The sequence below is a fragment of the Psammomys obesus genome, unplaced genomic scaffold (assembly GCF_907164565.1).
Source record: "Psammomys obesus unplaced genomic scaffold, mPsaObe1.curated_primary_1811, whole genome shotgun sequence".
Taxonomy (NCBI): domain Eukaryota; kingdom Metazoa; phylum Chordata; class Mammalia; order Rodentia; family Muridae; genus Psammomys; species Psammomys obesus.
Genome location: NW_026592890.1, coordinates 7,302,368 through 7,320,865, shown reverse-complemented (window position 1 = coordinate 7,320,865; position 18,498 = coordinate 7,302,368). Strand labels below are relative to the sequence as shown.

At 44.1% G+C, this 18,498-nt stretch overlaps 2 protein-coding genes and 2 non-coding genes across 5 annotated transcripts; 3 read left to right on the top strand and 1 right to left on the bottom strand.

Moving 5' to 3' along the window:
- Positions 1-1,195: 1,195 nt before the first annotated feature.
- On the bottom strand, positions 1,196-5,822 carry Mrpl18 (mitochondrial ribosomal protein L18). 2 transcript variants are annotated; one of them, XM_055615929.1, is made up of 4 exons: positions 5,632-5,822; positions 5,200-5,386; positions 3,696-3,927; positions 1,196-1,772 (listed from the first exon to the last, which is right to left on the bottom strand). In XM_055615929.1, exons 1-4 carry the CDS (start codon positions 5,681-5,683, stop codon positions 1,701-1,703), a joined length of 543 nt encoding a protein of 180 aa, XP_055471904.1. In that variant the 5' UTR covers positions 5,684-5,822; the 3' UTR covers positions 1,196-1,700. The 2 variants fall into 2 exon arrangements, with proteins under 2 accessions (XP_055471904.1, XP_055471905.1); XM_055615930.1 differs by having other exon boundaries at positions 3,845-3,927; positions 5,632-5,816.
- Positions 5,823-7,427: 1,605 nt separating this feature from the next.
- On the top strand, positions 7,428-15,159 carry Tcp1 (t-complex 1). The gene is made up of 12 exons (XM_055615928.1): positions 7,428-7,646; positions 8,576-8,661; positions 8,749-8,877; positions 9,973-10,070; positions 10,413-10,523; positions 10,883-11,064; positions 11,483-11,609; positions 13,014-13,189; positions 13,507-13,630; positions 13,912-14,104; positions 14,223-14,386; positions 14,867-15,159. Exons 1-12 carry the CDS (start codon positions 7,583-7,585, stop codon positions 15,081-15,083), a joined length of 1,671 nt encoding a protein of 556 aa, XP_055471903.1. The 5' UTR covers positions 7,428-7,582; the 3' UTR covers positions 15,084-15,159.
- LOC129683480 (small nucleolar RNA SNORA29) lies at positions 10,206-10,344 on the top strand. The gene has a single exon (XR_008721161.1). It is a non-coding gene; the product is annotated as a small nucleolar RNA SNORA29 (small nucleolar RNA).
- LOC129683479 (small nucleolar RNA SNORA20) lies at positions 13,667-13,794 on the top strand. Its single transcript, XR_008721160.1, has one exon. It is a non-coding gene; the product is annotated as a small nucleolar RNA SNORA20 (small nucleolar RNA).
- Positions 15,160-18,498: the final 3,339 nt, after the last annotated feature.

Sequence of the window (18,498 nt, the reverse complement as noted above, 5' to 3'; positions counted from 1 at the left end):
CCAGGGCGCGCCGGATGCGGCCACGCGCTGCCCACGCGTTTCCGCTGCGCAGGGCCTTAAAGCTCGTGCACGTGGCACGCTTCAGCCAGAGCCCGGTAGGTACCAAGTGTGCGTGTGGTGCCCACAGCCTTGATCTTAAGGTGGTTGGGGAAGTGGAGGATGTTGCAATTAAGAACTGCCAGTTGTGCTGAAGGTATCCTTGCTACCAGTGATCAGCTAGTGTGGTCTTTACCCTGCAGAAATGCCTGCCTGCGGTTCCCGCTGGCCACTCTCCATGCTCTATGGTCTGATACACCCTCTCAGTTCTAGACCCTCCTAGAGACCTGGGCTTCTAAGCGAGAAGTTTCAATCCACACTGTGACAGAAAAAAAGCGTATGTATGTATAAAAAAAAACCAAGATATAGGTTTGTCTCCACTTGGGTAGTTATTGTTCAGAGGATGACTCCTATACCATTGAATGCTGAATGTCTCAGAACCAATGCTTTTTAAAAATTGGTACATTCCTGTCGTTTTTCTAAAATAATAATGACTACTCAAGCAATATAGTTCACCCAAGTAAACCTATTAATTGAGGCACACAATATTTGGAAACTTCGTTAAAAGCCACCTTGTTTACATGTCTTATTCACATTTTAACAACTTTCGTTGTCAGGCTTGGTGGTGCACGCCTATTATCTCAGCACTCAGGGAGACAGAGGCAGGCTTGTGAGTTCCAGGCCTGCCAGCACTAGAGAGAGAAACCCTGTTTCAAAAAAACAAAATAAAAAATTATACACACACTTTCAGAGAGTTGTCAGGATCGCCCCAAACTTGCTCGACATTTTAAAATGCATTTTATTATTCTATGTATATTCTGTGGACATGTGTGTACATGTGTTCAGTACCTGTAGAGGCCAGAAGTGGGTGTTGGATTTCCCTGAACTGTGAGCTGCTACTGTGTGTAGCAGCTGTGAGTTAATATTCAGGTCATGAGAACCAAATCCAGTTCCTCTTCAGGACAAGTATTCTTAGTATTGAGCCATCTCTCCAGCCCCTTGTATGACTATTATAAAGCATTTCTACAGCCAGATTTAAATTCAAAGCAAAGTGAACAATCACCACTCATCATTCCCACCTCCCATTGGCTGCTCCTCTCTCATTTCCTCAGATTTGCCCAGAAACACTAGGTGAGTCCAAGAAAGACTATAAGGCAACTGCAGTGTATCTCCTCGTACTATTTCTGAGTTTACAATTACACTGACATTAAAAACAAAACCAACAAAACCCAGGCCACATCCTGAGCAGCAAACAATCCTCTTTCTCTGATTGGCCAGGAACCGTCCATGATCTTCAGTGCGTTACAGAAACTTCACATTTGTTCTGTAGCCACACGGTGCTTAGAGACAGTAACAGCAAGGATTCGGTTTGTTTAAACGTTTTAATTTCTTCTTCAATGGCTATAACTGGTGACTGCTTCCCATAAGTACTTCTCTTATCCAAGAATGGGGCCAGTTTAGCCCTTGATTAAAACAACAAAACCACACAAGCAGCACACACAGAAGTGGGAAGACGCTAACTTTAAATAATTGTTCTGTTACATTATTGCTATGAAGCTTTCGGTCTGGCTCTCCTCCAAATACTTTCCTTTCTTTCTTCTTTTGGTGGCTATAGTAGCTGACAGTTTTATATTTACACTTTCAAAGCAGTTAATGCTTCTATTTTATTCATAGATTCTCCGAGGCTCCCGAAGCATCACGCCGCTTTCTGTCATGGCATATTTTAGACGTTTTATCTGGTTTGCAGATCAGGGGAAGGAAAAAAAGGGAAAACACTGTTATCCTTCAGAAGACCTGAGAAACCATAATTTCATCTTGTTGACGCCCCCCCCACACACTACATCTGTTTTTCTGAGTGATAAGTAAAGGTGGCGCAGAAATTGTGAGAGTGGCCAACCAATGACTGGTCCCGCTTGAGACCCATGCTATGAGTGGGAACCCACCCCTGATGCTGCCTGGAAGTCCAGGAACCAGATGCTGGATAGCCCAGAAACCTAGAATAGAATAAAAAATAACTAGGAAAAAAAAGTCAACAACATGATTCCCAATGATACTCTGCTCTACTCAAAGAACAGCCTAGCATAGTCATCTTCAAAAAAGGTTTCATCCAATAACTGATAGAAACAGATGCAGAAACCCACAGGCAAACGTTTGGTGGAGAATCCTTTGGGAAAAGGGGTGGGGGTGGAGAGAATTGAAGGAGCCAAAGGAGTAAAGGACACGACAAGAAAACCCACAGAACCAACTAACCTAGATCCATAGGGGCTCACAGAGACTGAACCAACAATCAGGGAACCTATATGGGTATGATCTTAGTCCTCCACACGAATGTTATGGTTGTATAGCTTGGTCTTCTTGTGGGACTCCTAAGAGTAGGAGCGGGGGTCTGCTTTTGGGACCTTTTTCCTCCTACTGGTTGCCTCGTTCACCTTTAATATGAGGAGAGATGCCTAGTCTTACTACAATTTGATATGCCATGTTTGTTGATATCCCTGGGCCTGCCTTTTTCTTAAGCGCCATTAAAGAGGAGTAAATAGGAGTAGGGTGGACGGGAGGGACTAGAAGAGGAGGGAAGAGAAACTACGGTCAAGATGTAATGTGAAATAAAAGGATACGTGGTAATAATAATAAAGAAGATACCAGGAATCAGCACATTTAACTACATGTGCAGTGTTAACATTCTGGGCTACATCCTAACACTTGAAACTTGCAATACTAACTGACCAGACCACAGTGTGTGCAGAGACTGGGAACACAAGCTCCCATGGACTGCTGCAAACATCAAATGCTGTCATAGTACCCAGCCAAAACCTAACACATAGGATACCCTCAGAAAATAATGTGGGCTGGAGAGATGGCTCAGAAGTTAAGAGCACTGGCTGCTCTTCCAGAGGTCCTGAGTTCAATTCCCAGCAACCACATGGTGGCTCATAACCATCTATAATGAGATCTGGTGCCCTCTTCTGTCCAGCAGGCATATATGTAGGCAGAACATTGTATAAATAAAAAATAAAATCTTAAAAAAAAAAAAAAGTAATATAAGTGTATCTAGTATCAATAACTAATCCAATGCCCTCTGTTGTCTGTGTGTGTTGTTAGAGAGAACACATCCTGGGCAGCATTTGTGAGTGTGTGATGGATAGGACACAGCCTCCAGCATGTTCCACCACAAAGTTCTATCCAAGACTTAATAGTTCTGCCTTCCCGATGGAAACTTTGAGACAGGGTCTTAAGTTATTCAGGCAAGCCTTGAACTTGAGATTCTTCTGCCGCAACCTCGTCAGCTAGAATTATGGACCTGTATCACCAACAATCAACTGACTACCTTTATTTTTGGAACAGGATCCCACTGTATGTCCTGACTAGATGGAATTTGCTTTGTAGACCAAGTTGGCCCTGAACTCAAGAGATACATCTGCCTCTGCTTCTACTACACCAGGACAATTTTTTTTTTTGCTTGTTTGTTAAGGGTTTGTTGTTTGACAGGGTTTCTCTGTGTTGCCATGGCATTCTTGGAACTCAATCTGTAGAGCAGATTGGCCTTGAACTCAGATCCTCCTGCCTCTGCCCTCCCAGAGTGCTGGGATTAAAGGCGTGCACCACCACTGCCACCCAGCCAAATGTTTGCCTTATAAGTAAATACACAGAAATAAAAATACCGAGTCTGAGGAGGCCTCCCAAGGGGCTGGCTGGTAGAACATGAAATTGAGTCCAGCTTCTAAGCACCGCTGGGCCAGCACTCGTCCTATACTCTCACAAGCCACCACATTCCTGGTATTATAAAGGTGTTTCTTAATAGCCCATTCACGAGTGGATGCCGAGACCACAACCTGGCCATTAAGATTCTCAACCAGTGCTTCTATATGATGCTGAGTCTTTATAACCCGCAACCTAAATGAAAAGAGAATAAAATTGTAAAACAATCTACTGAGCACAAAGTTCAATTACTTCCAGTGAATACATGCCTACAAGTTTCTCAAGAATTCAGTGACTAGGCTGGTAAGATAGCTCAATGAAAAAAAGTGCTTCCTGTCAAAGCTGACAACCGGCATTCAATCCCCCAGACTTAAAAAGGTAAACTGTTTGTGAGAGTGTGTGGTGTGTGTGTGCATGAGCCTGTGTGTATATGCACACACCAATGATAAACTGTAAAAAGAAACAAAACCAGAAAATAAAAGTACTCACCAAGGAAACAAGAGGCAGATAACACAAAACAGTAATAATAATCTAGTATTCTGGCTCTAATGTAACAGACGTGTCTGAATCCTAGGCTCTGGCATTAACTCATCATGTCTCCCTCAATTTCAATTCCTCTGTCTCTATAATGTGGAGAAAGCCGCCACACCTGCTTCATAGTATAGTTTGACTAATTAAATGAGAAAAAAGAAAACACACTCAAAGCAACTAGCATGGCTCCTAGTTAATCCAGTGTTTTCAATAAACAGCCATCTTGGGGCTCGGGAATGCAGTTCAGAGGCAGAGCTGCTGCTGAAGGTCCTGGTCTAACCCTCATAGTGCTCCATAAATAAAACTTTTATTTTTCTGTGTATGAATGTTTTGCTGGCCCGTATGTCTGTGCACCAGGTCAAAAGAGTGTGTCAGATCCTTGGGAACTGGAATTACAGATGGTTGTGGGTGCCGAGAGCTCAGGAAATGCTTTTAATCAGTAAGCTATCCCTTCAGTCCCCACAAATAATGTTTTGTTTTGTTTTTTTAATTAAAGTATCTTATTTCTATTAAGAGACTTAACTGGCCTTCGTTGGTCTTCCTTTTAATTCCCCACCTTAAAAATCATTTAAGGCTCAAACTTTATTCTCTGCTTTACCCTAATTAGCAAGCTAATTAACCGGACTCTACTCATCACTCTGTTTTCATCACACTTCACTCACCCTTTACTGAACTCCAGGCACACAGGCCTGTCAGTTCCTCAGACACTAAACTCAATCCCAGCCTCCTCTGTTAGAATGTCCTTCATGGCAGACAATTCAGTGTCTTCTCAGCTTTTTAACATGCCTCCTTCAGAGGCCTCAGTACATCGTCTCTTACTCTTGAATTGTTTTTTAAGTTTTCTTTCTTCCATGGTGGCTCTCTACCCACAGGTCAATTCCTGACACAACTTTAGGCTAATCTCACAGGGTCAGTCAAGGAGTCAACTTTAATTACCTGTGCCAGAACTCACGACTGGGCCACACTGTCGCCCAGCCCCGTTCTTTCCTGGCTACACCTAGGAGCTCCAGATTCCGAGGGTTCCGGTTGGTGAACTCTGGGGCCACAGCTTCGTTTCCCTTAGTCTCCACGTCGGGCTGCACCGCTGGCGTGGAACTGCTGGAGAGGGCTGCGACCCCACACTCTAGGAAATGAAAACGACCACATGTATCTTTAAAATCACTACTGCGGGCACGAGATGGGCATGCTCTAACCATCACAAGGCCCAGAAGCGGGAGAGATGGCCGTCTGACCACAGGCTACCACCACAGACCCCGATGCGGTTAGTGCGTTCACTGTCCCACACGGAACCTCGGCTACACCGCCGGATTTGCAAATTCAGACACTGTGCACAGAGCGCGGGCAAAGAAGGGAGGTGGGATTAGTTACCCAGGTTCCTGCAAACGGACAGACATTTCCAGAACCGCGGCTGAAGCGCCATCGCTGATGGGACATAAGCAAAACCTCGCAGGGCCCTGCCTTGCTTTGCTCACAGCCGTCCCTGTGAATAACTAGCCGCAGCCATATTAACTGAGGGAAAACCCACAGGTGCCCGAAGTTCCCCGGTGCCTCCAGGACCCGGAACTAACAAGCTTCCTAGTACGGACTGGCCGAGTGAGCGATCGGTATCTCTGATCCACCAATCACCGCTGACGTTGAGGCAGGGGGCTTGCCACGCTGTTTCCGAAATCTCGCGAGTTCTTCCTCGTGCCACATGCGACCTCGGGTTGTTCTAGGATTTTTGCGCCGAGCTGCACACCGCTGAGGGGCGTAAACGCCTTGGGGCTCTGCCTGGGCGAGATGCATGGTTTTCTCTGTGTGAAGTCTTGCCCACTCCGCCCCGGGTAGACCGCCTAATCTCATTCTCAGCTGATTTGCCTAATGCTCCCTAATGCCTAAATAGAATGCGTGCACAAAGATGTGCTCAAGCTCCCAGCTGTACCCAAAGGTGTCCCATTCATTGCATACCAATTCCACCCTACCAACTTGTCCAAAGAGCACTGGAATATACCAACGCGCATGTGCAACCCGAGCAAGCGAGCCAGGCTCCTTTTAAGTCCTAGCTGGGAGGGTGTCAGATTCTCTAGAACTGAAGTTACAGTTGGGAGCTGCCATGTAGCTGCTGGGAATTGAACTCGGGACCTCTAGAAGATAAGAAAAACATTCCAAATAGAGGCTCATGCTTTGCTCTCAGGAAAAACTTCGGGTAGGATCTGTGTAAGGGGTTCTTTTGCAGAGGGGCCAGTCTTGTCAAGGGTGTTTCAAGATCAACTTGTGGAGGGGCTGAGGAACTAGACCTGAACGAGTAGGTCTCTCTTTGCTCCTTCAGAGGATTTTTATGTCACCCATAATAACTGAATAGTCTTTATTCTGTTAGGGACTTGTTGATAGCTTCAAGATGACGAGACTCATGTTCTTTCAGTCTATCACTGAGTCCTTCAATGACTTGGTGAAACCCGTGCAACTCAGACTTTTGTGGCGCAGTCTACATGTCTGCACACTGTTAGGACCAAATAAAATGGTGATGTGCACAGCAGATTTTATATGAAAGAGGTTTATTGTATGGAGATGAAGAGAGAGAGAGAAGGAGGGAGACATGATAAGGGAAAGAGAGGGAGTGCCCCAACAGAGGAAGAGGAGAGGGCAAGAAATGGCGTGCTGGTCCTTTTAAGGAGCAAGGTAACCACTTCTACCAGGTGTGGCAAAATGGCCAGGGGCACACGATGGCATCATAGGTTGCTAGGCAACCCAGAGGCAGGCTGCCTGAATACTAACACACACCACTGAAGCTTTTTTTTTTTTTCTCTCTTGAGATGTTGCTGCTTCGGAAAGTGCTCTCGTCCGTACGTTTCCGACGTAGGCAATGAGCCATCTCGCAGTGTCCTCGCCGTTTTCCAACTCCGACTCTTCAGAGTCAAATCTGTCCAAGGAATTCTTCCTCTTCAGATCCAGTTCTGGACTCTGTACCAGCGTCCTGCTCGGACTCCCTTCTCTTGAGCTCATTAGTGAGAATCTCAGGTGAAGATAAAATCAGTCAACGCGGCGGAGAGTGCGCTCCTTCGCGCCTTACCCATACAGTCGCTAATTGGACAAAGGAGGCAGCCCCCGCTTTCCGTAGCCTCCCCTTCCGGCCTCGGCTTTCGTCCCGCCCACCACATCCTTTTCCCCATCATGCCTTGCGGTTGGCGAAGCGCGGGCGGGGCGTGTTACCCAGCAGCCCGCGCGGAGTCTCCTCGGGCCTCTCCACGCCGTGGTCCCTTCGGTGGTGGCCGCCGTCTGGCCTCGTAGCGGAGCTCTCGGGAGTCTGCGGTGTTAGTGAGTTTGGCCTGGTTCCCTGAAGATGGAAGGCCCTCTGTCCGTGTTCGGGGACCGCAGCACTGGGGAGGCGATCCGCTCCCAGAACGGTAAGGGCGAGCGAGTCCTGGTCAGGCCCGCGGCGGCGCAGGCCTATGCCCAGCCGCAGTCGGTAGGCCGTGGCTGTCCTCTCGGCACAGTGAAGTTCCCTGAGGAGAGAGAGTCCCGGCCGCCTTCCCTGGCGGGCCCATTCGGCGCCATCGCGTCCTTCCGTGTAAGGGAAGAAGGTTCGAGAGCGCAGCACGTTTAGTTGAAGCGCGCGGGCTGGGTGTGGGCGCGTCCGTGCCCACATCCAAGAAGACTCGCTCCAGACTTACCCGCCTGCCACGCCCCACGGCCCCTTTGTTCTGGTTCCGGCCCGATTGGAGCATCCCCCACATGACCACAAAAGAGTAGCTTCCACTGGTTTCCTTTGCCCCATGAAAGTGCCCATAGAATTTAAGTGGCTTTTTTAATTGCTTCCCTCCGCTGCTCCGGTTCTTGCATGAATAGAACCCGCGCAGTTGACAGCTGCTTTCCAAATAGAAAGTAATGGACTGCAAATTGAACGTTGGTAATCGATATTTGGTGGTTAATGTTAATACGAATTAGCACGTGGTTTGCTGTGTTTGAACCAGTTTTTTAACGCATTCACCTCTTGGAGTCGTGGTGGCCCCGTTGTGCCTTTTTGTTTTGTTTAAATTGACTCTTCAAAATTACTTGCTAGAGTTTGAAGAAAAAGGGTGTGATGTATCTTAAAGGTATTTTTGGCTCTTTGTTTCCATTGTACAGTAGCAAGGAATAAACTTAGAAGTGCTTATTTTTTGAGGCATTAAAAACATTTGACACAGTATTACTCAAAAAGTTAACAACCTTCACTAGCCTTTAAACAAGTGTAGTAATTACAGATTTTTGGATTTGATCAAATCATAGATGCTTGGGTGTGGTGTCTCTTAGTTTGTGAATTGTTCTAATTTTTCCTTTCACTGTTCATCTACAGTTATGGCTGCAGCTTCTATTGCCAATATTGTTAAAAGTTCCCTTGGCCCAGTTGGCTTAGATAAAATGTTGGTGGATGATATTGGTGTAAGTAAACTCTTTGCTTTTACCTGAATATGTAACACCTGAGTGGAGCGTGCTTCCTGTGTTGACCACGTCTTTCCTATCTTTCAGGACGTGACCATTACTAATGATGGTGCCACCATCCTGAAGTTACTGGAGGTAGAACATCCCGCCGCCAAAGTTCTGTGTGAGCTGGCTGACCTGCAAGACAAAGAAGTTGGAGATGGAACTACCTCAGTGGTGAGGTGTTACCTGAGAATGGCTAGGGAATAGTAGATGTATTAGAGTTGAACCCATGACAGGATCATAATCCACTAGGTCAGAAATCTGCCATTTTCATACGGAGATTCAAGATGGACATTTGAGGAAGTTAATTGCTACCATATGGTTTTAATGACTAACCAGCAAACATGGCTAATAGCCTGGGTTAACCTGCATATTCATATACTACTATTTGAAGAGGAAAATGTTAGCCCCTAGCAAAACAAATTGTGTGGGATGTGTATTTATAGACTTAATTTTGCTGTGAAAAAGTGAAATCCGTTTTCTAAACAGTAAAAATGGCCCTTGTCTAACTTTATAAAGTGCCTTAACAAATAACTTAATTCCTTTCAAAAGAGGCAGACAGGTTCTTCCGGGATTTTATTTTATTTTATTTTAAGAAAAATGCTTCTTCCCATTCTGCCCTATTTTAAATGATTTTAAGGTTTAATTTAAAAATACTAGAATAGTGCAAATCAGTTGTCAGAATTATAGCTTTTGTTGCACTCAGTCTCTAAATGTGATGGATATAAATTCTGTTGTGCTAGGTTTTTATCATTTTCTAGCTTTTGCAGCTTGGGTATTGTCACAGAATACTTTGCAGTGGTCTTCATTTTATGTTTTTAGCAAGCTACTACTCACTTGTCTACTGGGGCTATTCTGGTTAAAAATACTAGGTCATAGCTGGGCATGGTGGCATATTATGCCGTTAATCCAGCAGAGCCAGGAGGATCTCTGAATTCAAAACCAACCTGGTCTACAAAGTGAGCTCCAGAACAGCCAGGGCTACAGAGAAACCCTGTCTTAAAAAAACAAACAAACAAACAAAAACTAAACTAAATAAATGAGTTTTAAAAGTGATGCTAGGTCATTTTTAATGTTTTTCTGGTAGCCAGGCGAAGTGGCACATGCCTGTAGTCCCCACACTCAGAGGTAGAGGCAGGCAGATCTTTGGGAGTTTGAGGCAACAAAGCAAGTCCAGGACAGCCAAGAGAAACCCTGTTGGGGGGAGTGTTCTGTGTACATTGTGTATATTGAATGCCATGCATACTTAAAGCAGTGTTTAACCAACAGGTAATCATTGCAGCGGAACTTCTGAAAAATGCAGATGAACTAGTCAAACAGAAAATTCATCCAACATCAGTTATTAGTGGCTATCGACTTGCCTGCAAGTAAGAAGATTGCGTTCAAAGAAAATGTTATGTAATGGTTATGAACTGTATCTTGATGTCTTGATCGTTAAGTTGGAAATGTTGTATCTTAGCATTCAGATGGTACTACTTAAAGTACTAAAACCAGCGTACTTTTTTCCAATTTGACTACCACATTTTCTCCAAATAGATTTTAGTGGCTATGCTTATTGGATAGATTAAAGGTGCCATGATCTGAGGAGGGGGGACTTTTCTCAGTGTCTTCCCTCTATATGAAATGGCTGAACAGAAAACCACTATATGTGACATCTGACAGTCTGTTAAATGTGAAATGCCAAACTTTTCTTTTCCACATTTTAACAGGGAAGCGGTACGCTATATCAGTGAGAACCTAATTATTAACACAGATGAACTTGGAAGAGACTGTCTGATCAATGCTGCTAAGACGTCCATGTCTTCCAAAATTATTGGAATGTATCCTTGAATGTTGCAGTGGAGTTTGGGCTTAACCGCTTTTGTCTTAAAAATAAGACTAGATTTTATGTGGAATGTTAGTTTTATGCAATAAGATTTAAAATGGCAATCTAATGGAAATTGCTCTTGTTAGAGGAAAACTACGGAAACTGCTGCTATCTTTTCAGTGTTTCCCTGGTAGAGGTGATTGGGAGTGCAGGTGGTGGTAAATATGCAGAGGTCACTTTGATTGTGCTAATAGTACTTTTTCTGTTGGTGAATTATTTTGCTAAAAGAAAGTCCAGCTGAATAGCTTTTTGTGTCTCAGGAACTTTTATTCTGTTGTTTCAGTCTATACCTGTCCTTAACTGTTGCCTCAGAAACGCTGATTTCTTCGCTAATATGGTAGTAGACGCTGTGCTTGCTGTTAAATACACAGATACGAAAGGCCAGCCTCGCTATCCAGTCAATTCTGTTAATATTTTGAAAGCCCACGGGAGAAGTCAGATAGAAAGCATGCTGATTAATGGCTATGCACTCAATTGTGTGGTTGGATCTCAGGGTAAGAGTCAGTTATTTGTAAATTGAGATTACAAATCGGAGTAGCTTGCTGTCGTCGCCTCCCCCCTTCGTGGTTTTTATGCTATATGTCCTAATAAGCTCAAAATGTGATAGGGCGGAGCATGGTGGCACGGGCAGTTAAGTCACTAAAGCCAGAGGCGGGTCTCTGAATCTAGAGGCCAGTCTTGTCTATGTAGTGAAGCCCTGCATTAAAAAGAAGGGGAAAAAATGATGGGTATAGTTGGAAGGAATTATGTACACTTGCAACCATCAAAGCTTTTCTAGGGTTTATCATAATAAATTACCATCTAAATTTGGTTTGTAAGTAACATGAAATTTTTTATTCTCTGTTTTGGTTTTAAGGATAAGTGACTTTTATGAATCCAGCATTGTTATAACTAACCTTTATTTATTTATAGGCATGCCCAAAAGAATAGTTAATGCAAAAATTGCTTGTCTTGACTTCAGCCTGCAGAAAACAAAAATGAAACTTGGTGTACAGGTGGTTATTACAGATCCTGAGAAATTGGACCAAATTAGACAGAGGTATGTGTACAATACCTGTGAAAAGGATATTTTTAAATCAACACTTGTGCTAGGTAGAACAAGCATGTTCTTTAAAAAAAAAAAAAAAAAAGCATGATGTCCTAGCTTTGCATGTCTGAAACAGGTGGGTGGGATCATTTAATCCTGAGAATTTTGGTATTCCTGGGCATCATGGTATAGGCTAATGTCACAAACAAGAAAAGTGATGTAAAATAATAGGTACAGTTAAGCACATAAAGTCTGTTGTGTATTGTCAAGTATAGATTCTATGTGATTGTTAAGAGTTTTCACCTAAGATTGTATGTGGTGTGCCATTGTGACACAACTAGTAGTGCACAGTGCTGACTGAAGCTGCAGTGACATCTGTGGCAGACGTGTTTCATGCCGTTTTACTCTTAGGGTACTGCTGTTGGCCTATCTCTGACTAATATGTCTGTTATGTAGATGTGACATAACTTCAATAGTTGACTTTCAGTCTGTCTCATTTTTGCATATGATTTCCATAGTACATATAACTGTCTCTTAGCTTGTTAGAAATGTTCACAGTTGAGCCAGGCAGTGGCAGATGGAGGCAGATGGATATTTGTGAATTCAAGGATGTCCAGGGTTATACTGAGAACCCCTGTTGTGAGGTGGGATCGGTCTACAAGTGAACTCTAGTTGCCCAATCTGCCCCAACCCTGTATATTGCTTCAGGAGTCCTTGCCTTTATCTGTCCTTGATAGATATCTTATCTCTGATTTCTGGCTCTGAAGTCTTACATTTTTATTGCAACACAGGTTCTCTCTTTTTTAGGTTTATTTATTATGTATAGGGTGTCCTGCCTGCATATATACACCTGCATACCCGAAAAGGCACCAGACCTCACTATAGATGATTGTGAGCCACCATGTGGTGCTGGGAATTGAAGTTAGGACCTCTGGAAGAGCAGCCAGTGCCCCCCTCCTTTTTTTTTTTTTTAAGATTTATTTATTATGTGTACAGTATTGTGCCTGCAAATACACCTGCAGGCCAGAAGAGGGTGCCAGATCTCAAATGGTTGTGAGCCACCATGTGGTTGCTGAGAATTGAACTCAGGACCTTTGAAAGAACAGCCAGTGAGTGCTCTTAACCTCTAAGCCATCTCTCCACCCCCAGCCAGTGTTCTTAACCTCTGAGTCATCCCTCCAGACAAACACAGGCTTTTTTTAAATCACCCTTACTTAGGAACTCAAACTGTGTCTGAAAGAGCCAATGTTGTTTTCAGGTCCTTGAAATTTGCATAAATTCTATTCATTTAAGCTCTGGGTTTACTGAAAGAGAATAGTTAATATAATTTAAAATGCAATATAGTAAAAGTTAAAATTGCATTGTTTAAAATACTAAAGTTGTTAATTTTGGTGCATTGAAATATTTCTTCTGTAGAGAATCAGATATCACCAAGGAAAGAATTCAAAAGATCCTGGCGACTGGTGCCAACGTTATTCTAACCACTGGTGGAATTGATGACATGTGTCTGAAGTATTTTGTGGAGGCTGGTGCCATGGCTGTTAGGAGAGTTTTAAAAAGGGACCTCAAGCGTATCGCTAAAGCTTCTGGAGGTATGTCTTTTCCCAGTAGCAGCTACTCAGGAATACATGTTACTGGGTTGGAAGTCTTTATGTTGAAATATTGACACTGAGTTTCAATTTTTTTTCTTTGTTATACTCAAATGGGTTTATAGAGCCATTTTTAGGTAATGGGAACGTTTTTGAATACTGAGTTTATTGGAAATGAATGATCTGATTTTGCCTTGAAAGTGTCTTGCAATATGGTAATGGCTTGTCTGTAACCTTGAAATAATGCAAGGCTTTCTCATAAGGAAGTTTTCTTATACTAAAGTCATGAAAAATAATGTATCGTTATGACTTTATTACAGCAAGTATTCTCTCCACACTGGCCAATTTGGAAGGTGAAGAGACTTTTGAATCTACAATGTTGGGACAAGCCGAAGAGGTGGTACAGGAGAGAATTTGTGATGATGAGCTGATCTTAATCAAAAAGTAAGAGCTGTGCATCTTCTGTTGTAAAAGTAATTGTTTCCCATTTATTTGCTGCTCTAGTCTCTCTGTGACCGGAGCAGTTATACGCATGGGATATAACAATATTGGGCCACTGTAAATTGAGATGAAGTCTGCTTTGTCTCTTTTGCATGGTCTAGACATTGTTCTTGGTGCCTTATGTCTAAATGTCTTCTGAGCAGGATTTAATCAAGGGTGTTTCCAATTTATATTCTTTTCACTAATTAAAAAATACTAAAAATTTCACTTTTTGTTTTGTGTAGTACTAAGGCTCGTACATCTGCATCAATTATCTTACGAGGGGCAAATGATTTCATGTGTGATGAGATGGAGCGTTCTCTACATGATGCTCTTTGTGTAGTGAAGAGAGTTCTGGAGTCCAAGTCTGTGGTCCCAGGTGGAGGTGCTGTGGAAGCTGCGCTGTCCATATACCTTGAAAACTATGCAACCAGTATGGTAAGGGTGCTTTCAAAAGGCATTTGAGATGGTGTTGGGTTTTACCATACCCTGTTGGAGACTTACTGCTGCATGCTTAGTTTCCTTTCACAAAGATGACTCCTGTTTTTCTTCTTAGGGATCTCGGGAGCAGCTTGCTATTGCAGAGTTTGCAAGATCTCTTCTTGTTATTCCTAATACACTGGCAGTGAATGCTGCGCAAGATTCCACTGACCTGGTTGCCAAGTTACGAGCTTTTCACAATGAGGCTCAAGTTAACCCAGAACGTAAAAACCTGAAGTGGTGAGTGTATGATTTCCTTGTGTTCCATTGTTAACTCTCAGGGTCTGTTTGATTAGTGTTGTGTCTGAAGTGTCCACCCTGGATCCTCTTCTGGTTCCCTGGGTAGTCTATAGGAAGGCCGAGAGGATGATCTTAGGGTATGCTTACCCATTCAGACAGCCCCCTCAGTTACAGGGAATGTAGATCAGAACAGCATGTCATTATAGTCTGGTCCTTAAGAGGATTCCATAAAGTATGCTTAAACCAACCAAAACAGTTGTGCTATCAGCAAGCAAAAGAATCTTTGGCCACCAAACTATATGAACAACTTGGCTGAGGACAGTGTCAGGGTGCAACATCTGACTATTAAATGTTTGGCAGATGAGTATTTTCTGCTATGCTTGTTAGAACTCCCACATTCTTTTTGGATTGGATAGTGGGAATACCACACTGCCTCTGAGCATGAAAGAGGTCATTAAATCTGAGTTTCATCATTAACAGGATTGGTCTTGATTTGATCAATGGGAAACCACGAGACAACAAGCAAGCAGGGGTGTTTGAACCAACCATAGTTAAAGTGAAGAGCCTAAAGTTTGCAACAGAAGCTGCAATCACCATTCTTCGAATTGATGATCTGATAAAATTACACCCAGAAAGCAAAGACGATAAACATGGAAATTATGAAAATGCTGTCCACTCTGGAGCCCTTGATGACTGATTGGATTTCCCTTTTATTTATAAGAGTGTCAGGTGCGAGGCCTTTGGTATCTCACATTAAAGTACAGCAAGCTGTGCACCTGGCTTCCTGTCCTCCCTTTGGTACTCTGAGTTCACATTCTATTTAGTGTCTCACTGATCTGACAAGACCCGAACCAGGGTGGTGTCTGCAGGGCAGATCATCCTCTCTGAACACACATGGCTATCCCCATCCCACCCCCAATGCACAGGGCTGCGACCCCGCGGGTCCCACCCACTCTCTCCAGGCTGTGCAACAAGGTCACCAGAATCCTACAGCCAGATGCTCCCAGAGGGTGGCCCAAGGCAATGGCTCCTCCATCCATGTTGACCTGCAGGGAAGAGGATCTTGGAGTCAGTTCTCTGTGGGCACAGGCTGAAACCCTGGTTTTATCTTTCTATCAGTGCTACTCTAGCAAACCACCCTTTCAAACTTGGCTTTCAGTGTAAAACTTAGGAATAAATAATGCCCGTGTGACGCCTGCTGTCCTCCCTTGTTCATTATCATGTGAACTAAAAGTTGTTTGCTGGGAAAAGCACCAAGTCATCTGAACACCTAGCGGAAACAACCTTAAACAGGGATTCTGCAAACTCATTGGCAACAGCACAGCTTGGTGGTGTTGACTTTCTTGGGGTTTAATCCAAGTTCTTCAGCTATTGCAACAGAGAGCTTTGTAGGCTTCATTAACTCAAAACATCAGCATCCTGCAGGGACCAGCCTGCCTTTGCAACCTATAGGAAAGATGAATTCAAACCATTGCTGATCGGCAGAAACATGTATGGGACTCAGGAAACTGCTACTGCACAGTTAGGTGTACCGTAGTGACTCCTGCCTGTGACACAAGGTTGAAGAGAGAACTCGGTGTTCCCAGAAGGGTAGTTACTCCAGTAGACTGGACTCCCTCAGTAACACCATAGAGGACAGGTCATTCTCTAGCTAGGTGAGACAGCACACCTGTAGGAGCACACCGCAGCATTCTAAGAGCCTGAGATGGGACCTCAAAACCAAGAAGAGGCCCTCAGTTACCTATAAGGTACAAAGTCAAACCTGTCCTGTCCTATGTCCCTTGCCTGTGACACAAGATGTCCGATGTGGGTGCAGGGATCCCCTACTCAGTTCCAGCATGGAGCTGCCAGATGATCTATGGCTCCGGCCTGAAAGCCGTGTGCCTTGCAGCCCAGTCCATAGCCATAGGCGACTCCAGCATTGTGGTTGCCGGAGGCATGGAGAACATGAGCAAGGTAAGTGAGAGGCGCTGCTCACCATCCTGACCGCCCAGAGGACACACATGTCCTGCTGAGGTTGGGTGAGGAATGCTATTTGAAGATGAGCCTATGGGCCAGACAGCTGGAGCAGAATAACTCTAAGCTGTTTTTCCTGAAGCAGACAGTGTTTTCTGCAATGAACCCACAAGGTTAGTTGGTTGCTATCCCTGCTTACTATGTAGCCAAAGCTTGCCAGGACTTGCTATGTAGGCTAGCCCAGCCTTAAGTGCTTGTCTCTCCTGCTCTGCCTGCTGAGTTCCAGGACAGCCAGAACTCTTACACAGAGGAACCTTGTCAGGATGCCCACCTCCAACCCCAAACCAACATGGGACGTTTGAGACTGGCAAGTACTGCATAGTCAGGTCAAGGCCAGCATGTACTATACAGCAACTTCTAGGCCAGCCTGCACTACATAGTAAGACTGTTTACAAAAAAGGGTGGAGTAGGAGCTGTAGAGATGACTCGGTGGTCATGGTTCTTGCAGAGGACCTGAGTTTTGGTTTCAGTACCCACATAGAGCAGCGTAAAACAGCCTGTAACTCTAGCTCCATGGGATCTGTCACCCTCTCCTTGCCTCTGTGGGCTTTTCTTTCAAGTACAACTCACATGCATATGCACATAGTCAAAAATATAAACAAATAAAATCTTTGTTACTATATTAACGTTTCAGTTCTGAGATTTTTTATATATATAAATGGACTTTCAAACCAGGAGCAGTGGCACATGTCTGTTAATCCCAGCACTCACGGAGGCAGAACTACACAGAGAAACCCTGTCTTGAAAAACAAACAATGGATTGGACTATCCTCAGTTGGAAATAAATGTAACACTTATATACTTAAAAGTGGCAGCGGCCAGGGAAGTCCTGTTCTTCACATACCCAGGATATGCAGGGCCAGGAAAGGCCACAGTAGAAGGCTGGAGTTGGAGGGAACCACCAGGGAAAGAACCATCTTTCCACATCAGAACGGAGGCTGCAGATAACAAGGCTCTCCTTCCCTGGGCCACACGTGGAACCTGGCAGCCAAGGGAGCGGAGAATGGCACCTTTCAACTCAGCTGTGCTGGTGAATTACTCAAGTCTTCTCTTTTATTTTATTCTTGCATATCTAATGCTGGTTGGCTTTTTCTGTATATTGCTGTTACGTTATGGTGGAGCATGCCTTCAATTTCAGCACTTCCAAGGCAGAAGCAGGCAGAGCTTGAGTTTGAGGCCAGCCTGGTCTACAGAACAAGTTCCAGGACAGTCAGGGCTACATGGAGAAACCCTGTCTTGAAAAACCAAAAATTAATTAATTAGTTGCAAAATAAAAGGAGTTTGAACAAAGATACCCTACAAAAGTGGGGCATTGTTTCTTCTCCAGGAGGCATGAGTTGGCACTGTAAACCTGGTCAAAAGCTCAGGGCTCAGGAAATCATAAGCCCTAGATGAAGGGACCTGAATTTTGGCATTCCTGCACCCATGTCAAGCAGTTTGCAACTGCCTGTAATTCCAGGTCTCAAAGCCCTTTTTTGGCCTTCACAGGCACCCTCACATACACACGCACATTGTAGTTCAAAAATAGCCATACAGGGGAGGAGGGAGGGACTTATGAATGAATAAATGTAATACAAAATGAATAAAGTGTAATTAATAAAAAAATTTTAAAAAATAGCCATACAAACCACCCAGACACCAGTCTCAGACATGGATGACTTATTGAATGCTTGTTCCAAACTGATCATGGTCAGGGCCACAGAAAGGACTCCAGAGCCTAACTGTGACATCAACCTGTTCTGCGGGAAGTCTTCTTACTGGAAAACCAAGTGCAGAAGACAAGAGGGGGTGCAGTAATCCATTTTAAGTTCATTTGGCTAACTGGACAAAGTATTATCCGCTAACTTTTAAGCTTATTAGTCCCAAGTGAGGGAAGAGAGGTGGTGGTTAGGGTCTTCCAGAGTACAGCCAAGTGCAGAGATAACACAGAGTGCAGAGTGTAGCCAAGTGTGGGGATAACAGATCAGGAATCGTGACACCATTCAGTCATAGTCATATCTAAAATTAACTTTACCCTCTGGTGCGGTCTGTTAGGGTAGATTAACTTGACCTTCTGGCAGGGTTTGTTAGTGTCCAACCCTGGGAAGCAAAGTTAA

What these genes read in the sequence shown, in the direction of transcription:
- Mrpl18 (XM_055615929.1), bottom strand. Translation starts at nt 5,683, where the DNA reads ATGGCGCTTCAGCCGCGGTTCTGGAAATGTCTGTCCGTTTGCAGGAAC. An exon ending in GTCCGTTTGCAGGAACCTGG is followed by an intron (nt 5,387 to 5,631) that starts GTAACTAATCCC and finishes TTCATTTCCTAG; the next exon opens with AGTGTGGGGTCGCAGCCCTC. An exon ending in GGGAGGCCTCCTCAGACTCG is followed by an intron (nt 1,773 to 3,695) that starts GTATTTTTATTT and finishes TCTGCAAACCAG; the next exon opens with ATAAAACGTCTAAAATATGC.
- Tcp1 (XM_055615928.1), top strand. Translation starts at nt 7,583, where the DNA reads ATGGAAGGCCCTCTGTCCGTGTTCGGGGACCGCAGCACTGGGGAGGCG. An exon ending in GGCTATCGACTTGCCTGCAA is followed by an intron (nt 10,071 to 10,412) that starts GTAAGAAGATTG and finishes ACATTTTAACAG; the next exon opens with GGAAGCGGTACGCTATATCA. An exon ending in GAACGTAAAAACCTGAAGTG is followed by an intron (nt 14,387 to 14,866) that starts GTGAGTGTATGA and finishes CATCATTAACAG; the next exon opens with GATTGGTCTTGATTTGATCA.